Source organism: Orcinus orca, chromosome 5, assembly GCF_937001465.1.
Source record: "Orcinus orca chromosome 5, mOrcOrc1.1, whole genome shotgun sequence".
Lineage (NCBI taxonomy): Eukaryota > Metazoa > Chordata > Mammalia > Artiodactyla > Delphinidae > Orcinus > Orcinus orca.
The window spans coordinates 88,793,388-88,819,163 of NC_064563.1; the positions used below are offsets into that span (position 1 = coordinate 88,793,388).

General features: G+C 40.6%; 1 protein-coding gene across 14 annotated transcripts in view; it reads left to right on the forward strand.

Moving 5' to 3' along the window:
* The window catches only part of ZBTB20 (zinc finger and BTB domain containing 20), an 821,511-nt gene extending 796,599 nt beyond the window's left edge, over nucleotides 1–24,912 (forward strand). For all 14 annotated transcript variants that reach the window (XM_049709898.1, XM_049709909.1, XM_049709901.1 and 11 more), the window contains one exon: nucleotides 1–24,912. In XM_049709898.1, coding sequence (XP_049565855.1) covers nucleotides 1–422 — 422 coding nt within the window. In that variant the 3' untranslated portion in view covers nucleotides 423–24,912.
* The last annotated feature ends 864 nt before the right edge of the window (nucleotides 24,913–25,776 follow it).

The following is a 25,776-nucleotide window of genomic DNA, read 5'->3' on the forward strand; positions in this document are numbered from 1 at the left end:
GTGAGAAGCCCCACCAATGCAGCATCTGTTGGCGCTCCTTCTCCTTAAAGGATTACCTTATCAAGCACATGGTGACACACACGGGAGTGAGGGCGTACCAGTGTAGTATCTGCAACAAGCGCTTCACCCAGAAGAGTTCCCTCAACGTGCACATGCGCCTCCACCGGGGCGAGAAGTCCTATGAGTGCTACATCTGCAAAAAGAAGTTCTCCCACAAGACCCTCCTGGAGCGACACGTGGCCCTGCACAGTGCCAGCAATGGGACCCCTCCCGCAGGCACACCCCCAGGGGCCCGAGCTGGCCCCCCAGGGGTGGTGGCCTGCACGGAGGGGACCACCTACGTCTGCTCCGTCTGTCCAGCAAAGTTTGACCAAATCGAGCAGTTCAACGACCACATGAGGATGCATGTGTCTGACGGATAAGTAGTATCTTTCTCTCTTTCTTATGAACAAAACAAAACAACAAAAAAGAAACAAACGAAAAAAAGCTATGGCACTAGAATTTAAGAAATGTTTTGGTTTCGTTTTTACTTTCTGTTTTTGTTTTTGTTTCGTTTCATTTTGTACTACATGAAGAACTGTTTTTGCCTGCTGGTACATTACATTTCGGAGGCTCAGGGGAATAATAGTTCTCCCAGTCTCCCTCGGATGGTGGCCTTAAGGCCTGGTAGTGCTTCAGGAGGTCCACTGGTTGGATCTCTAGCTACTGGCCTCTAAATACAACCCTTCTTTACAAAAAAATCTTTAAAAAAAAAAGTAAAAAAAAAAAAATTTTCTTTTTTCACTTGTGAAGAGCACTACAAAAATATATAACAAAATCTAAAAGGCCTACTGTCTTTAAGTACACCGCTTGCAGTGTTTCAGTGGACATTTTCACAATTCTGGCCGCTTGGACTTCACAGTAACCAGTTAAAACTGTGGAATATCACTTTCTGGTTGAAAACCCAGAGGAAAGGCCCTGCTGTTTTCCACCCCCAACGTTGTCTGATTTCATGCAAGGGCTGTGGGTGTGGGAAGGGGCGTGGGTTTGGCGGTGTGGGAAAGGCAGACGGCAGGCTTCTCCCCCAGATTCTGCTCGGTCCACACACCCTGGCCCACCTCCTCCATGCCCCCCCCTTTCAGCAGAAGCCAGGAAGACTTGGACAAGCATCAAGCAACAGTGGCTATCGTATTTATTCAGTGTCTTCGCTGAGCCCCAGACTCAGCACAATCAAGAGGGACTTTCATGAAAGGCAGGAATGCAGATAAAACAAAGATATCAGAGGTTTGCACCTACGTTTCTAGGTACAAGAGAAGGATTATTTCCAACAATCTTTGCAAAAAACAAAAACAAACAAAAAAAAAGTGTCAGGATATATTCTTGTGGAAGAGAAAAAGAAAGAGAAATGGAGGGGGGGGGAATAATAAAAAGTTCTTGAGGCTTTTTTAATTCAAAATTTTATAGAGGGGCAAAAGTGACGTTTACCAGATAGAATGCTGATTTTTTTAATATATTTACAACAGTATTTGTGTAAAAAAAAAAACAAAAAAAGTGAGATTGTTAAAAGTAATTTTTTTTTCATTTTGGTTTTGCATACACTGCCACCAATCCCTTCTCTTTTATTTTATTTCACACACATATATATATTTTTTGGTAAGTCAAGACTGTTAAGGTTAGCGATACTGCTTCCAGATAGAAAGAATAAAAGGCAATTAAAGTTATATTTGAAAGAGAGGAAGGATATTTTCTTCATATTTTTTTAAATTTTTCTTAATTTTTATTATTTTAAGTATTGCCTGGGTTGATGAGGGCCTCTGGCCAGCCCATCCCTGCTGTAATTTGAACTGCTGCTTTGTATTTTGATATGTAGTCTTTCGACTTTTAGCAAGCTTATGTTGCTCCACTGAATATTTTTTTCAATGGATTCATCTAGAATTCTGTTCTTTTTCATGGGAGGGACTTTATCTTTCAGAAACAGATTTCTTGCTTCTCTGAAAGTTCATTGAGATCTTATGATTCTAGAATTTCTATTGACTTTACCTTTTTTTCTTTGATGAAACACTAGTAGTCTAGAGGTCTTGACAAAAGTGTTCTTTCCTTTTGTGGTCAGCCGGGAGGAGCAGTTCACAAAACTCTACTGTCCCTCCTCACCCTTCACAACTACAGAGAGCGGCGTTATCAGAAGCCTGTTGCAGATCAGAATGCCTCGATGCCGAAATTACTTTCTTCCTTTCAAAGATCACCTTCTGTTTCCACCATGGTTGAGAGGGCTAAATAAGATGATTATTCTTTAGATGATTTATTAACCCTTGCTTGTTAGTAAGGTTTTAAAGAAACTAACAAAAATCTCCCAGATGCCAACATCCACCATTCAAAAGGCCACCAATTCACTGCGTCATCTTAGATGCCACTCTCTCTTCCTAGTTTGGATTTCTCTCCTCGGTCCTGATCAAGGTATCAGAACAGAGATTTTTCCATGATAGACAGTGTCCTAAAGGGATTCCAACTCAAATATCGGAATTTTTAAACCTAATGAAAACTCCAAAGGTGATTTCATTGCTGGGCATATTTTAACACACTTAAGGGGAAAGGTAAATCTTTAAACAAAACAGAAACACTAAACTACAGTTTAAAAAGAAAAAAAGAAGGAAAGAAAGTATTTCAGTTTCAAAATTACTTTGCATTTTAATTTAATTTTCCTATCAGCAACTTATTTACAAAAACTGTGTGACAAATGAGGAGAAATCTTCCAAGGAAAGCAACTGTATAATAACTAAAGTGGTTTTACTCATACATTTTAGGATTGGTTAACTTGTATCTTTTCCATAAGTTCTTGGTGATGTTTAGTAGGGTTAGTGCGACTGGACTGGCATATATGTGAGTTTCATTTGGTCCTGTGGTCCTTCATTCAGTAAATATTTTGCTAGTAGTTTTAATGTAGACTTGGATGATTAATTGACCTTTAAGTATCACCCATCGTGATTTCTAAGAGGAGTCCTACTAAAAACTATCTGTCCAAAATTGACCTGTTTTAAAAGCTAGTGGGAAACAGCTTCAGAAACAAGAAATAGTCCATTTTCTCTTGCTTTTTGAAATAGCTATCTTAAGTAAGACTCCAGTATTTCCACTTACTACCTACAGAGGGAGCATTAGTTAATTAACCATGGCCTAGAATTTTGATATTTTGAAAAACAAGTCATTCAACCCATGATGTAAAACAGAAGAAATTGACATTAAAAAAATATCTTTTTAATCTAGAGGAAAATGACATGAAATCACTCAGCATATGTTACAAATGGAAGAAGGCCAAAAGCCACTTTAAAGTATTTTGTATTATTGGACAGTAGCTCGTTTAGAATAGTGGCCTTACACAAACCTTAGCAAAGTAGACAGATGTTATAGGACCTCCAGAAACGTGATCTTGGGTGGCGGTATGGGCCACATTTAGCTATCTGCTTGTCAAATCTGAGGGACACTCATTTGCCTTAGTGCTGATTTGCCATGTAAAAAACTAAGCAATTGGGTTAAAATTTACCTTTTGTTATAGGACACGTGGGGAAAAAAATACCAGTTGGGTTTAAACTCTAATAGTCATCCTTTCCCTTCAAATGAAGTATCTCTTTTTTGTAAATGTTAGAGGACTCCCAAAGAATTCCTGGTGAGGTGATGTAATCATTATAACAATATGGACTATCTAGGTTTGCATAGCAGTAGACTTTTTCTTACTGTGTGTCTGTTCCTCCCAAACATCTCATAGTCCAAAATAGTTGACAGACTGTTCTCTGGAGAAAGGAAGCAGCTAGATTGGAGTGGAAGATCTAAGCTGGGGAGCAGTGAACTTGCTGTGGGACCTTACTCCATGTTCTGGCCTCTGAAAGGGCTGCTTCCAAACTGACCTACATTTTAGGAAATAAACTAGTCCGTGCCTATTTCAAAAGGATAGAGTTGCTTTTAGTTTGTCAATCCTTCTTTTCAAATTAAATAATCACCAACATCTTAGGAAAGGGGAAACATTTTGCTTCAAGAATAGAAGATGAGCATAGATTCTTTTATTCTTTTAGTTTCAAATCCAACAATCTTCTTACATTTGGAACTTTATGCTAGGATGCTGTGAGTGCTTAAAAAAAAAAAAACAAAAAACTTCAGTAGCCAGGAAAAAAAAAAAATAGATGAAATGGAAGAAAGTGTTCCAGATTTAAGACCTCTTAGGATGAGTACAGGGAACAAGAACTGGTATGGAAAAGTACTCTTTTTTTTTTTTTTAGCAATTTATGACTTAAAACTGGATTAGCTGGACAAAGGAAAGGAAAAAGTCAAAGGGGAACGTTTATCTCTAGACAGTTAGATACAGTTTATGAAAAATAAAATTTTCTAGCACTAAAACATCAGTAGCATCTTAGCGGAGTGGGCAAGTTTTCCCCTATTGATGTAATAAATGCCAAAATTTGTACCCCCCCCAAAGCCCCAAATGTGTAAAATAGAGCCCAAAAGAAGGAAGGAATTGAGACATATGGGTCTGATACAAATCTACACATGGGAAAAGATTGAGAAACAAGCCAGGCCAAAAAAGACTCTGAAACGAAAGTCTCTATATCAAAATATTTCTTATTATACAGTTTGAGTTGTAAACTTTAGCTTCTAATAACAGTTTTATAGACTTTTTCTTCCCCAAATTCCTAATGCTCTGAATCTGTTTGTGCCATGAGTAAGTGTAGTGAATACTTTCCTGCTGTTGTTCAGGCTGAAGCCCATTCCTTCTTCCTAGGCATCTCGAGGGTCACAGTAGCTCCTGGCCTTAGAAGGAAAGACTTGAATTTGCTGTGTTTAAAAGTCACAGGGATTTTATTTTGTATCAGCTCAACATTCTGTAAGGACCAAGAAAACTTCTTCCAACTCATGAACAGTTAGAATTTGTGCATTGTGATATGAAAAGAGAAAAGGTTTCCTCTGGGTGTGTTAAGTTTCATGTTAGTCCTAAAGCCTTCACCTACCTGTACCCCATCATACAAGCACACCAACGGTATGTGCCCAGCCCAGGCCCCTCATCAGTGTTTTCCCTCAGCACGGAAGTTGAAAGTGAGGTGTGCTTCGTATAAAATCCCTCAGAGCCCCGAGAGAACATAATAAGGGTCAAGTCGCATCCTCGGTGTGGCTCCCCAGAATGTTCCCAATACCTGCTGCCCTGAGGACAGGGGGCAGTGAGGTAGATCTGGCCAGGATTCCCACTAGCTATGCCCATTTTGGAGCCTTCCTCTATTGTTCTAGAAGATGTCATTTAATCAGTCGGGGCTGGGAGCAGAGTATGTGTGACTGCAGCAAAGGTATCAGATAACCACATCAGGTCTGCATCTGCTACAGCCAGTGCGCTGCTGCAGCAAAAAAAAGGCAAAAGGAAGGCGCAAGGGAGGAGTAGGCACCACCTGAGATGCCCCTGGGATTTAGGAGAAGGGAGAGTGCCCTTTCTGTTGTGACCTGACTCTTAAAAGAAATCTTCTGAAAGAATAATATAGTCATGAGTTGAAGTCCAGGGTAGTGGGAGCCCTGGCGAAGGGAACAGGACTGCGAAACGTATTCAGCACCAATAATGCGAAGCCAGAAAGCATCCAATCGCAACACTAGGAGGTTTGGCAAGAGGCCTTTAGAGAAAGCTCTGGGTTTTTCCGGGGGTAGGGTGGACAGACTTTTCAGTGATTTCTGGCTCTGAGAAACCTCTTTACTAACTATAAAAGAACTTTATTTAAATGGCCAATTTTGTCCCCCAGAGAAAGAAATTTTATAAAGAGAAAAATAGGACACTGAAGACAGAACCATGGGACTTGGTGTCGAACAAAAGGAAGGGTGCACTAGAATTTCAATCGACTCCCTGATTCCACAGAAGTGCCGGGCAACCCAGTGCCCCATGGTGTGCGGTGTGCGAGGAGGGTGCCTGAGCTGAGCCGGGCTCCCCGAGGCTAGACGCGCCCTCACGGTGGTCCGGCAGCAGCTGCTTTCGCTTCTGTGTTCTCGTGAAAAAAGGGGCTGTTCTCTTAGGTGCCCGGGAAATAGATGACATGGGGCAAACTTTCAAAAGCAATCTCTACCCTGGGGCTCAGGCCACATATGGAGACAGAAAAGGGGCACAGAGGGGCTCTTGCTCCAGAGAGAATATTTTCAGATTCGCAACAGCTGTTTGTGTAGGGTTGCCATTTCTGATACTGCTTAAACCTCCCCAAGTAGGAAAGCTGTGGTGACTCAGTGTTCCTGTAAACGCAGAGCCTGGAAATTACTAACCCAAAGCATCATTTCTAACACTAGGTGCTAAGATGATTAGCCTGACCAAAACACCCCAGAGAACTTGGTAAGTCTCTGAATATTTTTTCTCCTGGGACACCAAATCCATGGTGGTCAGTGGTGCGCATTAACAGATCCCAGAAAATGGCATGGAACACTAGGGTTCCTCTGGATTCTTTTTAGGGTGAAGAGGTAGAAGATGAGGACTGCACAGTGTGCGTTCTTTTTCAGAACTATGTATTTCACTGAACGAAGGGTAGAAATGCCCTGGGTTGAAACAAGAAACATCATTTTCCACACCGCTGACCAAAAATGCTTGGTTTCCGGGGGTTCTTCAGGCCCAGCCCTTTGCTCCAAAAACTGAATAATTTCAGACTAAATCTTATCTGAAGCGACCTCAGTTAAGGTATTTTCACAGGAAGCCACTTATAGTAAAGAGTTACTGCCTTAAGTCAGAAAGCCCAGGGAAGAGAACAGAAGATAGATGGGACGGGTGTGAAGACGTGGACACTTCTTGCTTTTTTATGGTTGCATTATTACAAAAATGAGCCTTATTCATGACTGAAGACTATGGAAACAGTGACTTTAGGGGGAGGCACCAAACTTGTCAGGAGCTGGCTGCCCTCAGGAAGTGGCTGCTATTTCCTATCCTATTTCAGTGACATAGGACTGGGCTGGACGTAAAATAGACATCCTATTAGCTAAAGAGCGAGTCCCATAAGACACGATCACAGGTGCCTAAACTGCTAGGTTGAATCATTTCCTTAACAGGGAGAATAATCTCAACAAAAAGCTTTCTTTTCCTGTACAGTGTGTATCTCTAAACTTGTTTTTTCTCAATTCCAGTGAGCATCTGGGTTATCTGGTGGTTCTTTGTTTAAATGCAAACTCACAACTTTCAAGTCTTCAATGATGGAGCACGATCTGCAGATCATAGGGAAAATCTAGCCGCAGTTATTGGAGTCCTGGCTTTTGAGATACCTAATTAGGGTGTAAAAAGTCCCTAACTAGCCCTCTTTCAAATTCAGAGGTTTCCTTGATTCAAAATGCTTCAATGAGGTTCTAACCCAAGGCAGGAAAAAAAAAAAAAAATTAACCCCATAGGAGACATCTGTTTCTACTACCGTTGCAACAGAAGTTTGTTGTTGCCCAGCAGAATCATTGCAATTTATATGTAGATTCTAGTAATGAAAGGGACTTAACCCATCTAGTATGTCACAGCTGCTGTCCAAAATGTCTGTAAATGAGTATACATTATGCATGTACACACGCAGTGTGAGGTGCTCTCAGTACAAAACTGTTCCACATTCGTATTCCCTAGTGGCAACAAGATAAAGTCTGGAATTTGTAGTTAGTCAAAGGTCTCAGATATCTCATGTATCTGCTTCTGCTCTGTTGCCTTAGTTGGGTGCATTAGTGCTGTCCACTATCTGTGATGAGGCTTTAGGGCATTCTGAAGGAGCCCAACCATCAGTAATTTCTATGTACCCCTTTCATGAGAAACTTGAATATGCTTGTGTGGAGTAGAGTGCACTTAACGAACTGCACTTCTATTGGATTTACTGACGTGTGCGTGGACATGCGTGTTTGCATGTGTACTTGCTGTGGTCTGGGAGTATGTGTGCATCTCAAACAAAGCACACACAGGCATAGGTCCTGGTGCGTAGATACTGTTGCCTCTTCCCGCCATTGTGCTCAAGACTGGTGGCTCCCTTCCCAGGAAGCAGTCACCTGCCCACTCTGTTGCTTTTTGTAGCATTTCGGAGTTGGGAGACACAAAGGCAGCTTGTTGGATCCACAGCAAACCCACAGTGACAGGCTGCTTTCCTCCAGAAGAAGGTAAAACAGATGTACTCAACTGGCAAGTAGGTAAGAGGGAGCAGCAATGTGGGGCACCCCCTCTACCCAGGATTCCTGTGCAGGAGTGGCACCAAGGCCGGGCAGGCAAGGCCCATGCAGACTTTTGCCTGAGCCCTTCCATGGCTTAAAAGCCTCCATTCCTTTCCTCTATGCAACCCAGTGTGTGCACACAAACACCCACCCACTTGTAAGTTTGACTCCCAAACTAAAGCTTCCTAATCCTGCCTGCATCTGCAGGGAATCATCATCAATCACAAGCTGTGTCTCCTGAAACCAATGTGGCCTTTGCTGAAGTCTTTCCAGGAGTGGGTTGTTTACCGTGTCTAGCAAACCAATAGACTCTCAGAAGAATCGTTTTTGGTAATCTCTAAGAACTGATGGCTCTTGCCCATCTCGAGCATTAAAGTAGAATGCGCTCTAGTGGACTGTTCTGAACAAACGGACCTGGCTCTCATAGCTGACTTTGAAGGGTGGCCTGGAAACAGTCGGATTCAGTTTTCTCACTCCCACGCCCTTCTTTTAATAGACGGTTTCTTATTTTTTATGACATGTGGATTATTTCTGCTCACTTACAGAATTCAGAGGACGTTTTCTTTCCTCTTCTATTTTGGTGACTTTTCCCCTCCCCAATTAAGTAAGGCTACTTACAGTTGCAATCTTTTTGTTGTTACTATTGTTTTAAATGTATATTGTCTTTCTATATCCAAAAGAAGTCTGTGACTGTAACCATAGGTATTTCTTTTTACTGGAAAAAAATGAGTTGTTTTTTTTTTTTTTTAGTTAACAGTACTAGTGACTTTGTGGAAGAATATGAGTTACTATTTAGGTATGCTTACTTAAGTACAGTACACTACATTGCAGTATTTCTGAAAGCTAGAACATACACATTATATATAACAACTCTATATTGAAATATATATTACATTATATTCATTTTAACTTTTGAATCTGCCTATGATCATGAGTTGATTGAAATACTATTTCTTTGCATTTATCACCCATCACCAACCTGCTGCAGTTAATCTGGTGCATTTAATAATAATCATTACTGCTCTAGTTTGCTTTTTATATTATCAGCTTCAGTATTGTCTTCACAGGATTTGAGAATTTTTTTTAAGCTCAGACTTAGCAAATGTAGGAAAGTGAAAACTTTTTTTAAGAAAACATTTTTTTTTGGTGTGGCCAACACAAAGAGGTTCATAGTCAAAGTGATCTTGTTTAGCTGACCCTCTCGATATCTGAAGAACAAAAGAAGTGCATATGAATGTATCTGTGATTTTCCCCTCTAGGACTGTCACTGTCTATATTTGCTTTTAAAAATATGACCAAGGGGCCTCTTAACCTCCGTATGATCTGACCAACAATTACAGGCTGCATTTCAAAGGGCTGCTCATCTGAGAAGCAGAAGGCAGTTAAAGGCCTAGTTGTCCCAACTGTATTTTCAAATATTGATTTTTAATACTAGTTCTTTACTGACTACTTTCTGTTTTCAGTATGCTTACAGTTATTTTAACTAGTCTTCAGTGCTTCCCTGGAGGCAGCTTAGCAATATAATGTTCATTTTCCTAGGAGATTCTTTTTAATAAAATCAGAATTTAGGAACTTTTTCATGACAGAGGCTGATAGAACTAGAACTCAGAAAATTATAGTTCATTTTTTAGTCTGCAGAATCCATAAAATAGTGGTTCTTGGGTATCTAGCCCTCAATATCTACATTTGTCTGTTAAGGTGGGAACTTGGTGCCTTTCTTCTCTACCCAGGCCATCACGGAAACGTCAGAAATCAGGCATCCCGTCTTCCTCTCAAGAAATTTTTTCAAATAGTATTTTTAGATAAAGAGCTCCTTCAGCTTCCCTCAGCTACTCAACCCAATGCCTGGAAAACCCCACTGATGGATAAACTTTACATTCGTCCTGGGTGCCTGGACCAGTTCTACATCCAGGACAGGATGAAAACATCTGTTCATCATACTCAGCGTGAGAACCCTTCCCACACTGAACCACCATTAAGGCTTCTCAGTGTGAATAACACCAATTCCTTCCTTTCATCTTTTCCAGTCGATTTTTGTTTTCAAATCCCACCCCATTCTGCTGTGCCCCTCCAACAAGCCCTCCCCCCTCCCCTTATCCAACTCCCCTCATCCAACTCCCCTCCTTGCCCTCTACTTGCGGTACTCATTAAGGAACTACCTGCTCTAATCTGCATGGAAGGGGCTAGTATTGAGTCTAAAAGCAAAAATATCCATCTGTTTCTCCAAAGTTTTCAACTAAATATATTTCTACTAGACCAACACCATAGTGAATTGAGGGTGAGGTGAGCTGTTCCTTTTCCAGTGATCACTTAATACCCAAATTGTATCAACTTCACTATTTTCCTCTTTCCTTCTCCTCATCCATTCTCTTTATTTCTTGTTTCTCTCTAAGACTTTAAATTACCTCTTCCTCTCCTCACTGCCTTAAGAACTCTAATCAGCATGGCACCTGAGGGCTCATTTCCCTCTCTTCCCCCAACCCCGTTGTGAATGTCCTTCTTTGAGCTTTATGTGGTGAAAGAGCACTGACATGAGTGAGTTCATCAGCATGAGACCCGTAGGCAGAGTGAAGCATGTCTTCACTGTACCTTCAGGTTTTAAAAGTTATCAATATTCTTTTGAGAGTGGGAGGACCTGAGTCACAGTTTTAAATGTCAGCCGTACTAGCTGAGGTCACAAATTCTTTTCACCTTCACATTTGGCCAAAGACAAAGGGGAAAATATTTTCTGTTTTTTTTTTTTTTCTCTCTTTTTTTAAATACCACAGTGTTCAAATTCCTGATATGAGTAGACCATTTCTGAGGGAGAAAAAAAATCATCAGTGATGACTCAACTCCTACTAATATTTAGCCAAATGACATACAGGTACTTGACTTAGAGAAATTTAATGAAAGGAGTAACATTTCAGAATAATTTTGATACCTGCTCAAGCCCTAGTGAGCTCTTCTGAAACAGGTAAATCCACTTCTACTCAAAGGCATCACAGGAGATAATCAGGAAGAATTTTTTTCACGTCATGTTTTTGAAAAACAAATAATTGTTGATTGGTTTAGACCTTTAAGCAGTAATTTACTAAGGGATGAAAAGATCCATAAAGTTTCTAAAGTGTCTATTTTGCAACCACATATTTTTAAACATAAACTTAATATGCGCTTAAATAAAATAATAATAGGGCAGAACAGATATTTGAAGAGCCCAGTAAGTAAGCATTCACCATGTAATTTGGTCATCATGCTAGATCTCACTTCAGTGAGTTACAACTGTCTGGTTGCCAGAGCATTGTCCAAAAGACTCATACATTTCTGGGTCTCCCCCTTTACAGGATGCTTATGACGCAATCTGAACAACTCTGTAACACAGTCTTTCCTGACTCCCAGTCCAGCACTCTTACTGTGATACTGCTTTGGCTCTCGGCTCTTGGGTGGACCATTCTGTGGCATCTAGAGCACTACCTGATTTTGAGCACACAGGGGTATGCTTTCATTTCTTGCTTTACCCATTGACAAACAGAAGGAACATTAATGTCAGAAATGTAGTCTTAATTTGATTTGAGGCTTGACGCAGGTTTTACCTTAATCAAACCAATTTTTAACATCTCACGCCATAGAGAGCAATGAAATAAAGAAGAGGTTCAAAAACCTCCCTGAGTCCCACATCTAGTAGGAAACCAACACTTCTTAAAGTCAGTGTGTATGTTGCTTAGGACTGTCATCTTCACTTAGCATGTTCTCCCCATCATTCTTATCTCCTTCTCTTTCTTTTTCCATTCTGACTCCCTCTATCTTTTTTTTTTTTTAAAGTACTCTTCATCTAAAGTATTCCTCTCCTCAGGCATTGACTTCTGAAAGAACAAAAGACTCTCTTTTAAATCCTAAATGCCATCATCTAAAGTATAATGTGGAGGAGGAGTGGATCTGGTTCTGGAAGGTCCCATTTGGTCCAGTTTATCACAAAGATTCCTCCAGGATGCCTTCTTGACCTCGTTCCTTCTAGTGCTCCAAGAAGAGCTCTAACCCTGAGACCCCAGATTTCTCACCACAGCCTCTGCATTAGTCTAGATTAATGTTGAAATCCTGTTTAATATTCTGGAGAGTCCAGGACGTGAATTTCTTGTTACTTTCGAGCCTCCTGCTTTTCTAAGCTAACATCGGTAGCCCTAACGGTAAGTAATGCAGCAATATAACGGTCAGAAACATTACAGTATACATTTGGGAGGACAGGAAGGGATTTCTTTCTTTGCCTCCATAAAAAGCTTGCTTCCTACCCCGGCCCCACCCCCACAATGCATTTCAGAAGCTCTGCATCTCATTTTACAGATATATAGTTTTAGGATTTGCAGATAGAGCTTAGGAAATATTCTGAGATTGAGGCTGGTAGCAAACCAGGTTATTTTCTGCACTGGACTTTAGGACAAGTGTGCACGGATACAATTCCTTCAAAGAAAGTGAAACTAACATAGTAAAGCAAAGGGATAATACTTTTACACATTAAAACAGTTGTTTGCTATCTGTAAACCTTGATTTAAGCATAATTATTACTTTTTAGAAACCTGAAGCTGGAGGAATGTGTATTTTAGTGAAGTTTGTTTGTTGATTTGTTTGTTTCCCTTTATCTCTTTCTTCTCAAGGCAGTAAAAAATTTTGATTCTTTAATTTGATACTGTCCATGGCCATAGGCGTCAGTCAAATCACTGCCCACCCTTACCTTACTCCTTTCCCTCTTGGAATGAAAAGCCTTCCATTCTATCATTAAGGAGTCTATTCTCCATGAAAATCTTATCTTCCTTTTCGAGTAGAATGTGAGAGCTTTGAGGAGAAAGAGTCTCTCTGCACTTTGAGGGTAGAATAGTTAAAATAAAAGCTATTCCTTGAAAAAGAAACCCCATTTACCTAAACTTCACAGGTATGAGGCCTAAGGATGGGAATTGACTGCAGATGAAGTTCATGAAATTTCACACTACAAATCCTTATTGTCTCCTCAAATTTTTGAAATAAGGCTGAGGATAGACTAATGTAATGAAAACCTTCTTTGGATGTTTCTTATTGATATAGGACAGAATCACCAGAAAAGAAAAAGAAAGGATACTACTAAAATGCCAGAATCGGTTGATCTGTGGATTGCTATAATTGTTCAGACTTCTGTTCTCTTCATTTCAAAACTGCATGTGTTCATGAGGTCTTAAATGGTGAAACACCGCTCCTCCATTGCCTGTCATCTCCCCAACCTGGCACTGGAGGTGACAGTCACAGAGGGAGATTGGCATTGCCAGTACTTCACCCATCCGTACTCTCACCGCCACAAAAGAAAGAAAAACCAAATTAGAAACTTTAAAAAAAAGAGGAAATTGTAGTGCTTCATTTGAAAGCGTACTGTTTTCAACTCAATTCAATTTACAGATAGCCTGACAACCTTTTTATAACCTGTTTTTTATGCTATAATTTGCATTCTTAGCTGAATCTTTAAAATAACTGTAATTTCAATTAAGTGAACAGAGGAAAAGCAAAGAGGGGAAACAGGACAATGTGATGGGACTAAATTTGATACAGTTCTGGATTCCTAAAGCCAGTTCTCAGGGTTAGCAGGAAAAGTCAGCACCACTCGCCCTTTGCCATTTTTGCCCATTCTCACTATTATAGGCCTAAGAATTAGTAAAATAACCTCACTTCTTCGTGATTTAAGACTTCTCTTTTTTTTATTTATTTATTTTTTGGCTGTGTTGGGTCTTTGTTTCTGTGCGAGGGCTTTCTCTAGTTGTGGCAAGCGGGGGCCACTCTTCATCACGGTGCGCGGGCCTCTCACTATCGCGGCCTCTCTTGTTGCAGAGCACAGGCTCCAGACGCACAGGCTCAGTAGTTGTGGCTCACGGGCCTAGTTGCTCCACGGCATGTGGGATCTTCCCAGACCAGGGCTCGAACCCGTGTCCCCTGCATTGGCCGGCAGACCCTCAACCACTGCGCCACCAGGGAAGCCCAAGACTTCTCTTAATGCTATCAAAACCATATAGAGAAATTATAGAAACCCTTGACTGCTCCCATTACTAACCTGCTCTCCGGGGCTTATGCAGAGAGATAACGGACAATAAAATAATGGTTCAAATATAATACAAGCTTTAGACATAGACTAAAGTGATTAGTGTATGTTCACTTCCAGAGGGTTCTTTGAAAAATAAGGTGAGTTACTCTGCTTCTGCTCTCCTGGGCACAGACTTTGATTTGGAACCATCTATATGTAGATTTGTAAGAGAGGATTATCAAAAGCATTGTCAGCAATGAAACTCCTTCTTTGGTCCCAGTGATTACGTTTTCCCGAGGGGCCTACTGAGATATAAATTAAGGGTAACTTTCATATATCTAAATTTGGTTGTTTGCACTATCGTTAAAAGAACTGTGGTTTTCAGAGTAAATGAAAGCAGAGTCTCTTGGTAATCCTCATCGTGGCAAACAAAGGCAAGAAGTTGATAGAATCGAGAAACTCTGTGATGACGTAGTGTTCCAAAGGAATTTGAGTGTGCTGACCCCACGAATGTTTCTGTAATCTATTCTAAACTACATATTGATCCTCCTGAGACTTCCAGCATGCATGTGGTATGTGCATACAAGCAGATTTACACTTGGAGGGTGGGGACCCGGGCAAACTGGAGAGAATGATTCTGGAGGATGATCCAATGCAAGGCATCTCTCCAAAATCACTCAGTACTGCCATATCCCAAACTAAGTCCAGATTAATCTTAAGCAAAAAGTAAGCTCCATGAGACATCCTGCTATGAATGTTTTTTCTTACCGAATAATACAAGAAGAGGTACAATGCAGACCCTTAATTTTGGTGTAATAATTCACTTTTATATTTAATAATTGTACTTTGTGTGTGTGTGTCATTGAGCTATTTGTACCAATTTTCAATCTATCATCCTGAGAGGGGCCTTGAGAATTTCTGTGTATGTGTATGTAGATCTGTATTTATGTGTAGTCAGAAAAAATGGATAGGAGAGGAATGAGGCAAGAGAGAAGGTCAGTGTGAAAAAGGGAGTGCTCTTAGTGTCCCTATTTATGTTAGGTAAGGTGGCTGCTGCCCAAAGCCCTCGAGGAATAGCTGATTGCACTATTCAAAACTAAGAACCCAGCACTGTTAAATTTAGGACCGTGTTTTGGGAAACAGGAAAGCTTTATCTTTTTCTGTACCCATTCCCTTTAGCATCGGAGCCATTTGACATGATGAAAAGCATTCAGTAAAAACCACTACTGATCTTTGCATTAAATAGCTATTTTCCTCTTCTAAATACTACCCTTGGTTTCAAGTCAACTCCTTCCCTTTATTTTTTGCCTATTGGCTTAACATTTTACAGAATAATGCCTAGGCGTATGCTAGCTGTTTCCTTCCTTTGAGCTGAACCAAACAGGGACAACGAAAGAGATGACTCACAGAAGTGTGAGGTAAGGACTGAATTTCCCACTTTTGTGGCACTGGTAACTTTTAGTAAGAGCTGTTTAGGGTTGAGCTTGGGGCTGTAATAGGGCTTTTTTTTTTTTTTTTTTTTTTTTTTGCACTAAATAAATATGACTGCACTGCATTGCACTACTGAAATGTATTTACTTGTGCCGGGAGAGAGTGTGTGAGATATGGGAAAGAAAGAAGCAAGTTTTGAAACTAGAAGCACCACAAAAATGGAGGGTTATTTCCGTCATGCTTGGTCTTAGCAGAGTTGGTAAAAATCTGTGGAATCTGCCAACTCTTGATCAGGCCTAGAAACTGCCATGCTGATAGGATCTGTTTTCTTATTATAAAGAAGCTGAGTTAGTACTGTAAATTGAAGACGTTTAAGGAGAAGTTTGCCCAATGTTGTCTCCAACTAAGCTTTCAGTAAGAGTTGCGATGGTGAGGAAGCCAACCGAGGTGACCGGAAAGTCTTCGCCTTGGCCCGAGCTAGGGCCTCCTTTCAGAAAAACCTCACCTTGTCCGTATTGGAGGTATCCTTTCAGCCTGAGCATGCTTTTTCATCGCTGGGTGAAACCCAGATCAGGCTAACCAAAGAGGAAGGCCATGCATGTGGTAAAATCCTTTAAGATGACAGTAAGGGAACAGTGCAATAAACATTGAAAACCAGTGAGGTGAAAGGTTTATCTGAAACAAGCTAGGCCAACTTTGAAATTGGAGGAAGGGTCGGAGGATTAATCAGAACCTACTTACTAGCTGCTCCATCAGAGACTATCCTTTATAAAGCAGAAGACCTTAACAGTGCCTAAAAGCCTAGTTTTGAAGTTGTTGCTTTTTCTTTCAATTTTTCTTTATTGGATTTATTTTTATTGCCTTTTTAAATCTTAGAAGTAATTAGAATTTGACAGCTCTTTAGTGAATCTTTCACCACAGGAAAAGCAATAGATCATGTAGGAAATAATAACAGGAGAGTGAATATGCCGAAGGACTCGTCCAGAATCCAAGGTGACAGCTTTGAAGATTCTGGTTCAGTAAGAAAGGGTCACAACCCATATCAGTGGGTAATGTGGAATTTCTCTGATCACTATCACATGTTGGGGCATCAATTTGGAGAACTCTCGGTTGCGGCCTTTCTTAAGATTACATTGATACCTATCTCTTTCTCTCTCCTTAGCATCCATCCAAGTCTACTTTTCCAAGTTAAAAAATTTGTAAGGAAGCTGTCAGCCTTGCTAGGCAGAAAAATTCCATTTAGAGCTTTCAGAACTAATGTAAGCAGTCCCTCCAGCACTCAAAGTATTATCTCCCTTTCAAATAAGAAACTCTAAATTCAGAGCTCTTTACAGGTACTTAGAGATGTGTATTGGGTAAGCACTGAGAAGATACCGACTGCACCAAACCAAAGTTACAGAAAGAAATAATTGACCTTTTAAAATATCTTCACATTAACTGCCCTAGGATACTTCTCTTGAGGCTTTTGGAAAATAACTTCTTCCTTGAAACTTGCATACCCACTCCGGTTCTGTCACCAAAGATTTTCCTTTCCAGAGCCCCACCTCCTCTCTTGCAGACAAAAGTAATACAACAGGCTCAAGGGATATGCTTTGGTGGTCAAGGGATGATACTTTGGTTTTCATTCTGTTCACAGTGATATTTACAGGAGACTTCTTGTTAAAGGAGCTACTGAATTGTCTTTATGACTTAGGGTTTGGTTAGAGGTTTAAAAAACTAGGAAAAAATAGATAAGCGCTAGTACTTGACACTGTAAACTGTCTTTATAATAGAGTCATGACCTGGAGACTGATGGAGAGAAAGAAACTTCCATGGAAGAGAGTGAGCTAAATCATTTAGAACCAAACAAGGATCACTGGTGAAATGTGGGGCAGCATGGACACAGAGCCGGTCAGTGCTCTCCACACGGCCGGAGCCAACGGCAATGGCCAGTGGGAGAGTCAGATAACTGGCCAGTGAGTTCAAGTACTGGAAAAGCCACAGTCTGGGTTTCATTGTAGTTGCTGGAGTGGTTAAAACATCCATGCCCACGGCAAGGAAGATGCTGAGGCTGATCTCTTGTGATAGTGCCTTTCTTGTTGTAGCGAGTACTAGGTTAATAATCTGTTCAGTTAACACTTTTCTGGATCATTGCCCCCAGTCTTCTGAGGAGGTCTGAAGGGATAGTATTCACCTAGGATGAAGGGATAGTGTATTGCTCCTGGAATGCTGTGATGTGATGATATTTGCACTAGATTCTAAACTTTAAACTGGAGCAACTGAATGAGAGAAAAACCAAGGATAGTTCAAAGAAACCAAAAGCAGTATTTCCTGACTGATGTCATTTCTTTGTCTTCTTCGTCTTCTATTTTTTTTTTTTTCCTGAAAGAAAACTTCACACTTGTTGATTACCAAGCTCAACTTTGACCAATTCTTTTCCTTCTTATTTTTTTTCCCACACTGGACCATCGGTGTGAATTAACCATCAGGCAGGAATGGTTAATGGAAAGGGCCTCTGTCATTACAACTTCACACCCCTTCTCTGCTTCATCAAGGGCATGGGGTGGGGGGGTGGGGGGGCAGGGAGCCTCCAGAGCCATCGAGCCCTTAGGAAAGCCAGTAAGCATAGACGTCATGTCAAGAACTGTGTTGACACATATTTGCTCAGAGGACATTGGGGCCCAGAGCGAATCCTAAAGGATGCTCAGAAAGAAGGAAACCAATGTGCTGAAGAAAACAAAGGGAGGTGGTGCCCAAAGTTTGCCTATTTCTCCTCTCTCTTCTCTTTCCCACCTCACCCTCATATCCCCTCTATCGGAATGATATTTCATCTCATATATTATATGGTACCAGAAGAATTATTTGGTTCCTTGGTTTCTCTCTTTATCAGTGGGCTGGAAACTCCTCCAATATTAAAAACAAATACCATCAGTGGCTCCCCTGTGGCCTCCCAGTTTCTCAAATGCTGTCCAGCTGGTCTTGACCAGTCAACTAAGATAACTTGGAAGCTCTGGCTGGCTCAACCACCTGTCCACTTTATTTTCATTTTGTTTCCATTTCCATTTGAATTTTGAGTGATCCTATGGAAAGGTGGAAATCACAGGAAAGGTTTGGAGGCTGTAATTCTAGGGCATAGCTTGTCAGGAGTTTGTATTACCCAAAATATATCTTTTTCCACCTGTTTTCAGTTGAATCTGTTACCCTGATTATAATTTCTATCGTATTTGTGGTTATTTTTATTAGAGTCCATTTGCAATGTCTCTTTGAGTGCTTTTTTTCTATTTTCCCCACATAGATGCAGTACCAACCTGTTAATGAAATACCTTTTTATTATATTATTAATATGTAATTCTACTGTAGACCAAAAATATAAAAAAATTTTGTTCATTTTAAAGATATAAAGAACTAGTGAGTGAAAGATTAAGAGTTGAAGGAAAAGACAGAAGAGCAGTGGTTAACTATGTTGAGTTAGAAATCTAAGAGTAGCCTTACCTATTTTTTAACCAGTGCTTGCCAATCATACCATAGTTGGGATTATAGTCTTGGCTCCTTCATGCTTATGTTTTATAAGTCTTGTTTGTCTGTTTGTTTTTCTTTGATGTAATTGAGGTTGCACATCACGCTATTTTTGGCAATGCCTGATTTTATTATATTGTACTTTTGTGGGTCATTTCCTTTAGAAGGATGGGGGAAAAGTTTTATTTCTTCTTTTAATTTAAAATTTGTTTAATGCACTGGAAATAAAATTGGACATATTTCACTGTTTAAAAAATCAGAAACAAAACAGAACAAAAACCACAAAGAAAAAACCAGCAACCAAATAAGCAACAGGGAAAAAAAACTTGGGGGAAAAAAAAAATCTGTTTGTACTGGATACACATACATAATACATCCCACTCAAAAGAGGAATACCATCAAATAAGAAAAATATATGTTTCAGCTGCAATACTGAAATGGAGAAGATACCTGGGTTCAATGAGGATGGGGAAAACAGGACATTGCTTTGAGATTTGAGATCTCGTTATTGTTCCAATTAGTGCCCAAACTGGTTAAATGTGGGCGTGGTGACTACAGAGGAAATAGCCCCAGCCTTCCGCATACCACTGGAGCTCTCCGTTACCGTTGATCCGACGCTTGAGCTCCACTGTAAGGGGGAAGAAAAATGTGCTATGATGGAGAAACTGGCTTGTATAGAGGTATTTGTACAGTACACACGTGGACACAGTTTAGTCCTCTGCTCATCCTCATGTTTCTTTTCTCCCTGAGGATTTGCAGCAGATAAACCCACAACATGGGAGACTGTAAATGACTCCTCAGAACATCAGCTAATGCTAAAGTACCTCTTGACTCCAAACTGATCTCCCTTCTTGAGCATTCCCAGATACCAACAGAGCCAGTAACCCATACAAAGGCACAGTGGAAGGAAAGAGATTTTTTCTAGTCAACCAGCTGTATCTTTTGTTTAATGTTTGCTGGGTTTTTCTGGTTTTGTTTTGTTTTAGAGTTGGGGTGGGAGTGGACATAACTTCACAAACCTAATACAGTAATTGTTTTGCATCTTCCATGTTTTATGCAAAAGCAGACATTTAAATCAATAAATAATCGTGCCCTAGACTGAAAGTTAATGTTTAGGAGAGGAAAAAAATTGTTGGAATTTTTTCTACATTTTTTTGTGAAGAATCTTTTTTGGAAAGGAAGGATACATATTTTTGTTGTGTAATATTTTCTATTTTTGAATGCATTTTATTGGTACAAGACTGTTTTTTTGGTGAAGACATTATTTAAAAAAAAAAAAAGAAAAAAACTAATCGAAAAGTTTGCCCTTAAGGATATGCTGCAGTTTTGAGGTTAAAAAAAAACTAACTGATTCAAGATGCGTGTTAAAAGTTGGGATTATATTGTTGTTTTTTGTAATTGTTACAAGAAGAAGTTTGTACCCACTGCTGTTTATTTTGTTTCAGATGAGTAAGTAAAGGGATTGTTCTTGTTTTATTCTTTTTTTAGAGAAAAAAAAAAGCTATTTATGAAATGTCAAAAACACTGGACTGTGAGTTTAAGTGTGGAAGCATTTTACCACCCTGTGTCTTCGACCAATTATGGGAAACCCCTTTTCTCTTCCCCCCACCCCCTGCCTTAGCCTTGCCAAATGAGAAAAAATGTAACAGCTGTCAGATGATCGAAGCCACTGAAGACCTGCTTTAATTTTTACGGTTTGAAAAAGTTGGAAAACCAAAGTTAAATTTCTTTCTGAAATCCCACTGTCCGTAGCCCGTTTTTTTGTATGACACAGCCGGTTGACTCTGCCTCTCTGTCTTGGATCACTGCCTTCTTAAGGACTGGGGGCCAGCTCTGATGCAACAGAGGCATAAAGGTGGTGAGCCTGAGAGTTGAGGTCTCATGAAGTCCATGTGAGCGGGGCTTCAACTTCTCAGCGGGCAGCCACACTTCCCATCCTGAGGGGAGGCTGCCGAGAGAGCAGTGCTGACCTGCTTGAGCAGAGATGCCCCCTCATCACCTCCATCCTCGGCTTCTGAGGCCTCCCTGTTACCATCGCTCTCTAGACTGGCTTTGCTTCTCTCGGCAGCCCACCTTCCGTGGATGGGGTGGGAGGAGGAAGGATCCAATTGAAAGAAACGGCTGTGGGTGCTGTGAAGGCACACCCAGCCCTGGGGAAGGTGGGGCAAGGGACCCTCTAGCACAAGGGAGCTTGCCTGCCTCATCTCTGGCTGTGTGGATTATCCATCCATCTACTCACTGTGAAGATGGAGAGGCAGAGTGCCCTAAGGCTGTTCAATAGCTTTTCCATATTTTTTCAAGATTGAAAAAATAATTTTTAAAACTGTGATTTAAAAGAAAAAAATCATTTGGCTGGAGGGAAGGGAAAAGGGAAACACCAAAAGCTGTAACATGATTAACTGGAGATATTTAACTGGGAGCACTTTCTAGACCAAGACAAATGAATTCCGTTCTGGACCCTAAAGCAGCCAAATCTTGAGACTGTCTATGACAGAAAGCTGAAGAGAGGCCTCAGTTTCTTCCTCTCTCCTTTCTTCTCTCTGTCTCGAAATTCTCTCTTGTTCTGCGTTTCCAGCTTCCCTTGGACGACTGCCCCAATGGCCCTTGGTCTCCCATCTCACTTGTGTGTGCACGTACACACACACACACACACGCACACACTTGCACAACACCATTTTTCTTAAGGATTGTGGGACCGAATAAAATCTTGTGCCTTCATTTTTTTCCTTTTATAGTTAGATGAACCTCTTCCTTTTTTACAATGTTTAAAAAATAGGGGAGGTTGAAGTGTTAGTAGAGGACTTGGGTGTCGTTTAGGAAGTAATTTTTGTTTAGCACGTTCCCCCAAACATTAACACAAATACTTCCACCCCTTCATCATACTCTTTGGACATTTAGAGCATCAAGTAACCGGGTACATGACAGCCAAAACCCATTTAATTTTAGAGCAATTCCTGAAAATTTTATTTCGTACACTTCTTTGATCTTTATCAAAAATGAGGTGAGAAATGGCACGCAGCCTTGTTCTCCCACTTTGGTGCTTTTGCGTGTGGCATGGGGTGGGCGTGGGAGTGGGGAGAGTGGGTGTGTTTTGACAGAGGGTGCATCCCTACAGATCTCTGGTGCTGAAGGGCCTCCAGTTCCTTTCAGAGACTGCATATGACACACTTTACACACGAATGGTATCACATGCAATATTTTAATGGAGCAATGGGAGAGGCTCTTTGAAACGGGGTTTTGCATCTTTTTGTAACATTTTGATTTCTCTGGTGCCTTATTCCTACTGGACGCTGGCACTCACATCCCCACGGGGAGCTGACCCAGAAGTCAGCCTCGGGAGCGGGGACGCCTGGGCGATGCTGGAGCGTGCAGGGCGTGAGGCGGCTGGTGTCGGTTGGTGGGGAGGGGACTAGATGGCATCTCTGAGCCGAAGCCAAGCAGGAACTGCACAAATCCACACGAAGTTAACGCTTCCGACTCGGAACACACCGCAAACTCATCCTTCCTCATCTGAGCTTTCCTTCCTCCTTCCTCTTCTATCTCTGCCTTCTCATAAGGCGCTGCTGCTGCTGAGGTGCCCAGAGTCCAGAACGCTCAGTAATCACTCAGGCACAAGCCTGGCACTGCCACGTCAGCCCCTGGCACGACCAGACCCGGGCTTCTCTTGCTGGGGGCTGCGAACCGTCAGATTTTTTCTCATCAAAAATGTTTTCCAAGGAATCAGTGGAGTACAGTTATTCTGCATTAAAAGTGCACTTTAAAAATAAATAAATAAAAGCTCCAGACTGTTTAAAATGTACAGAGGGGGCAGGGGACAGATAAACATGTGCTAGTGTCTGAACCCAGTTCAGTTTATCTCCAGTTGAAACGATATACACTATATTATGTATAAATGTATACACACTTCCTATATATATCCCTATATATATAGTGTATATATTATACATGTATAGGTGTGTATATGTGCATATATACACACATGCACATAACAAATCCAGATGCTTTCATTACAAAACCAGATGCTACACAAACAGCAGCAGAGGAAACAAGGTTGGACTCTTGCAACAGATCACAAAAAATAAAAACAGCCACTTGCAGTGACTTTGGTCATTTCTGTATGTTCACAAGGAATGGATTGTAACAAAGAAAAAAAGGAACAGTATTAGTGAAAGAGGAAAAATGGGCGAAACCATCTTGATCCAATGGGAATGCAGTAATGTTCTATACCATTTCACCTGTTTCTTTTAGTCATGTTGATTTGATTTCAGTTTTTGGCTATTAAATTTTTTAAAACTCAAGTGACCCACAACAAACTGAACAAAACAACTACAGCGAAAGCCCTTTTCAGTGGAAGATGTCAGAAATCTCAAAACCCTTGGCCTGACTCAGATCTACCATGTGCAAATCAGTACTCTCTTAATGTCTGAAATAAAAGTGAAAAAAAAAAAAAAAACTTTTTTGAAGCACCTTAATGTGGCCATCCATTCAAGGAATGGGTGCCACTCTTTTCTTTGAGCACCTTATTGACGTGTTTTGCTATCTGCTGTCTTTCTGTTATCTGTTGGCTGAATGGCTAGCTGTTAACACACACATGCGCACAGACCAGAGAGCTGGGCATGCGTGTTCTCAATGAAGTTTACTGTGGTGACTGCTGAAAGGTGAACCCGTTTCCTGATCTTCCCGCCACAGTGTTGTGATAAGATTCGAAGAAGCCCTATTCCCTGCACAGAAATGTTTCTTATCACATTGTATCTTAGTATGGAAAGGAATATGGTCCCTTTTTTGCAATTGCTACTGTACACACACACACACACACACACACACACACACACCCCACACATGCACAAACATATTCATTCGTCCAAGTGGTATTTTCAGTGTCTGTGTGGGTGTCACTGTTTACGCAGTTTCTATTTCCCAGTGAATTTTAAGTGGAGGGCAACTTTTCTAACCAGATTGTCTTTTCAGACTGAAGACCTGGGTATTGGGGAAGAGTTTGGAAAGAGGGAGAGGCAAGGAAAAAGAGAGCTTTAAATTGAAAGAATAATTTCCCATGAGGAATCTGAGCTCGATGACTGCAGAGACTGTAACCTCCAACCTTTGCAGGTGGGCAAGGGACACTGCTTGTATCAGTCTGTGTACCGTACAAACCCATGGAGACATGAACACACACCCATCCACCATCAATATATACGCGTGGTTTGGGATGAGCAGGTCAATAGTTTTGAGAGGGAGTTTGTTCCTTTTTTTTTCTCATTATACTCTTAAATTGTTGTCAGTTATCAAACAAACAAACAAAAAATTTGTTTTGAAAAACCTTGCATACGCCTTTTCTATCAAGTGCTTTAAAATATAGACTAAATACACACATCCTGCCAGTTTTTTCTTACAGTGACAGTATCCTTACCTGCCATTTAATATTAGCCTCGTATTTTTCTCACGTATATTTACCTGTGACTTGTATTTGTTATTTAAACAGGAAAAAAACATTCAAAAAAAGAAAAATTAACTGTAGCGCTTCATTATACTATATTATTATTATTATTATTGTGACATTTTGGAATACTGTGAAGTTTTATCTCTTGCATATACTTTATACGGAAGTATTACGCCTTAAAAATACGAAAATAAATTTTACAAGGTTTCTGTTTTGTGTGGAAGAGTAATTGATGTTGCTAAGAATGATGTTTGTTTTTTTGGGGTTTTTGTTGTTTTTTTTTTAAATGTTACCAGCACTTTTTTTGTAAGTTTCACTTTCCGAGGTATTGTACAAGTTCACACTGTTTGTGAAGTTTGAATATGAAGGAATAATTAAAAAAAAAAACAAAACTCTTCTCTTGGTTTCCTGTTGTGTCTTCTTTACATTGTGGCAATGTTTCTACACATTCATACATTGTGGCCTAGGCCTAGTCTGAGGTTATCCAAATTGAGACTTATAGCTAAAAGGCCAGGAAAATTCTCAACATGTCAATCCTCATGCTACAAGAAGTGAGAATTCCAGGATGGGTGATACTGAAATCACTTTGGGGAAATTTAAGGCCAGTTGGGGCATTTTCCTTCTCCTATCCACACCTCATAAATGGCACATGGCTCATTTACTGTTATCTGAATTGATTCACCTTTTTTCCCCTTTCTCCATGTGCAAATCATTATCTCTCTGCCTACTGTGGAAATAACCAATCCCATATGACACTATGCCCATCTATCCCTGTATCTTTGTATCCAAAGAAAGTTCGTGGTTCAAAATACGTCCCCATCTGATGACTGTGGGCACTCCTGAGGGACTCCTGTTTGCTCCATAGGCCCTTTCTCATACGCGACCCCACCCATAAGGGCTCTCTAACCTCATCATTCTCACAGAAATTGCTGGTGTGATGGAGAAAATGTACATCTTGTTCGTCCCGGGTGACGTCAACCCAACTGAATTAGATTTGCTCTCTTCAGTAAGCATCTACATTTCACTCAAAACTGAGCAGTGTATGCAAGAAATGGAGGAAGTTATTTCAGCTCTTGGTGAGCTTTCATATCTAACAACTAGAGATATATATAAATAAAGATTCATATACATCAAGAGTTAGAATGTACCATTCAGATTCTCAGTGCCGTGGGAGTTTATAAACTAACCAAAAGAGACATGGGCAGGTCCATCAAGGAAGTGTCCAAGGAATAAACAGTCTCATCTGGGGACTCCCAAGAAC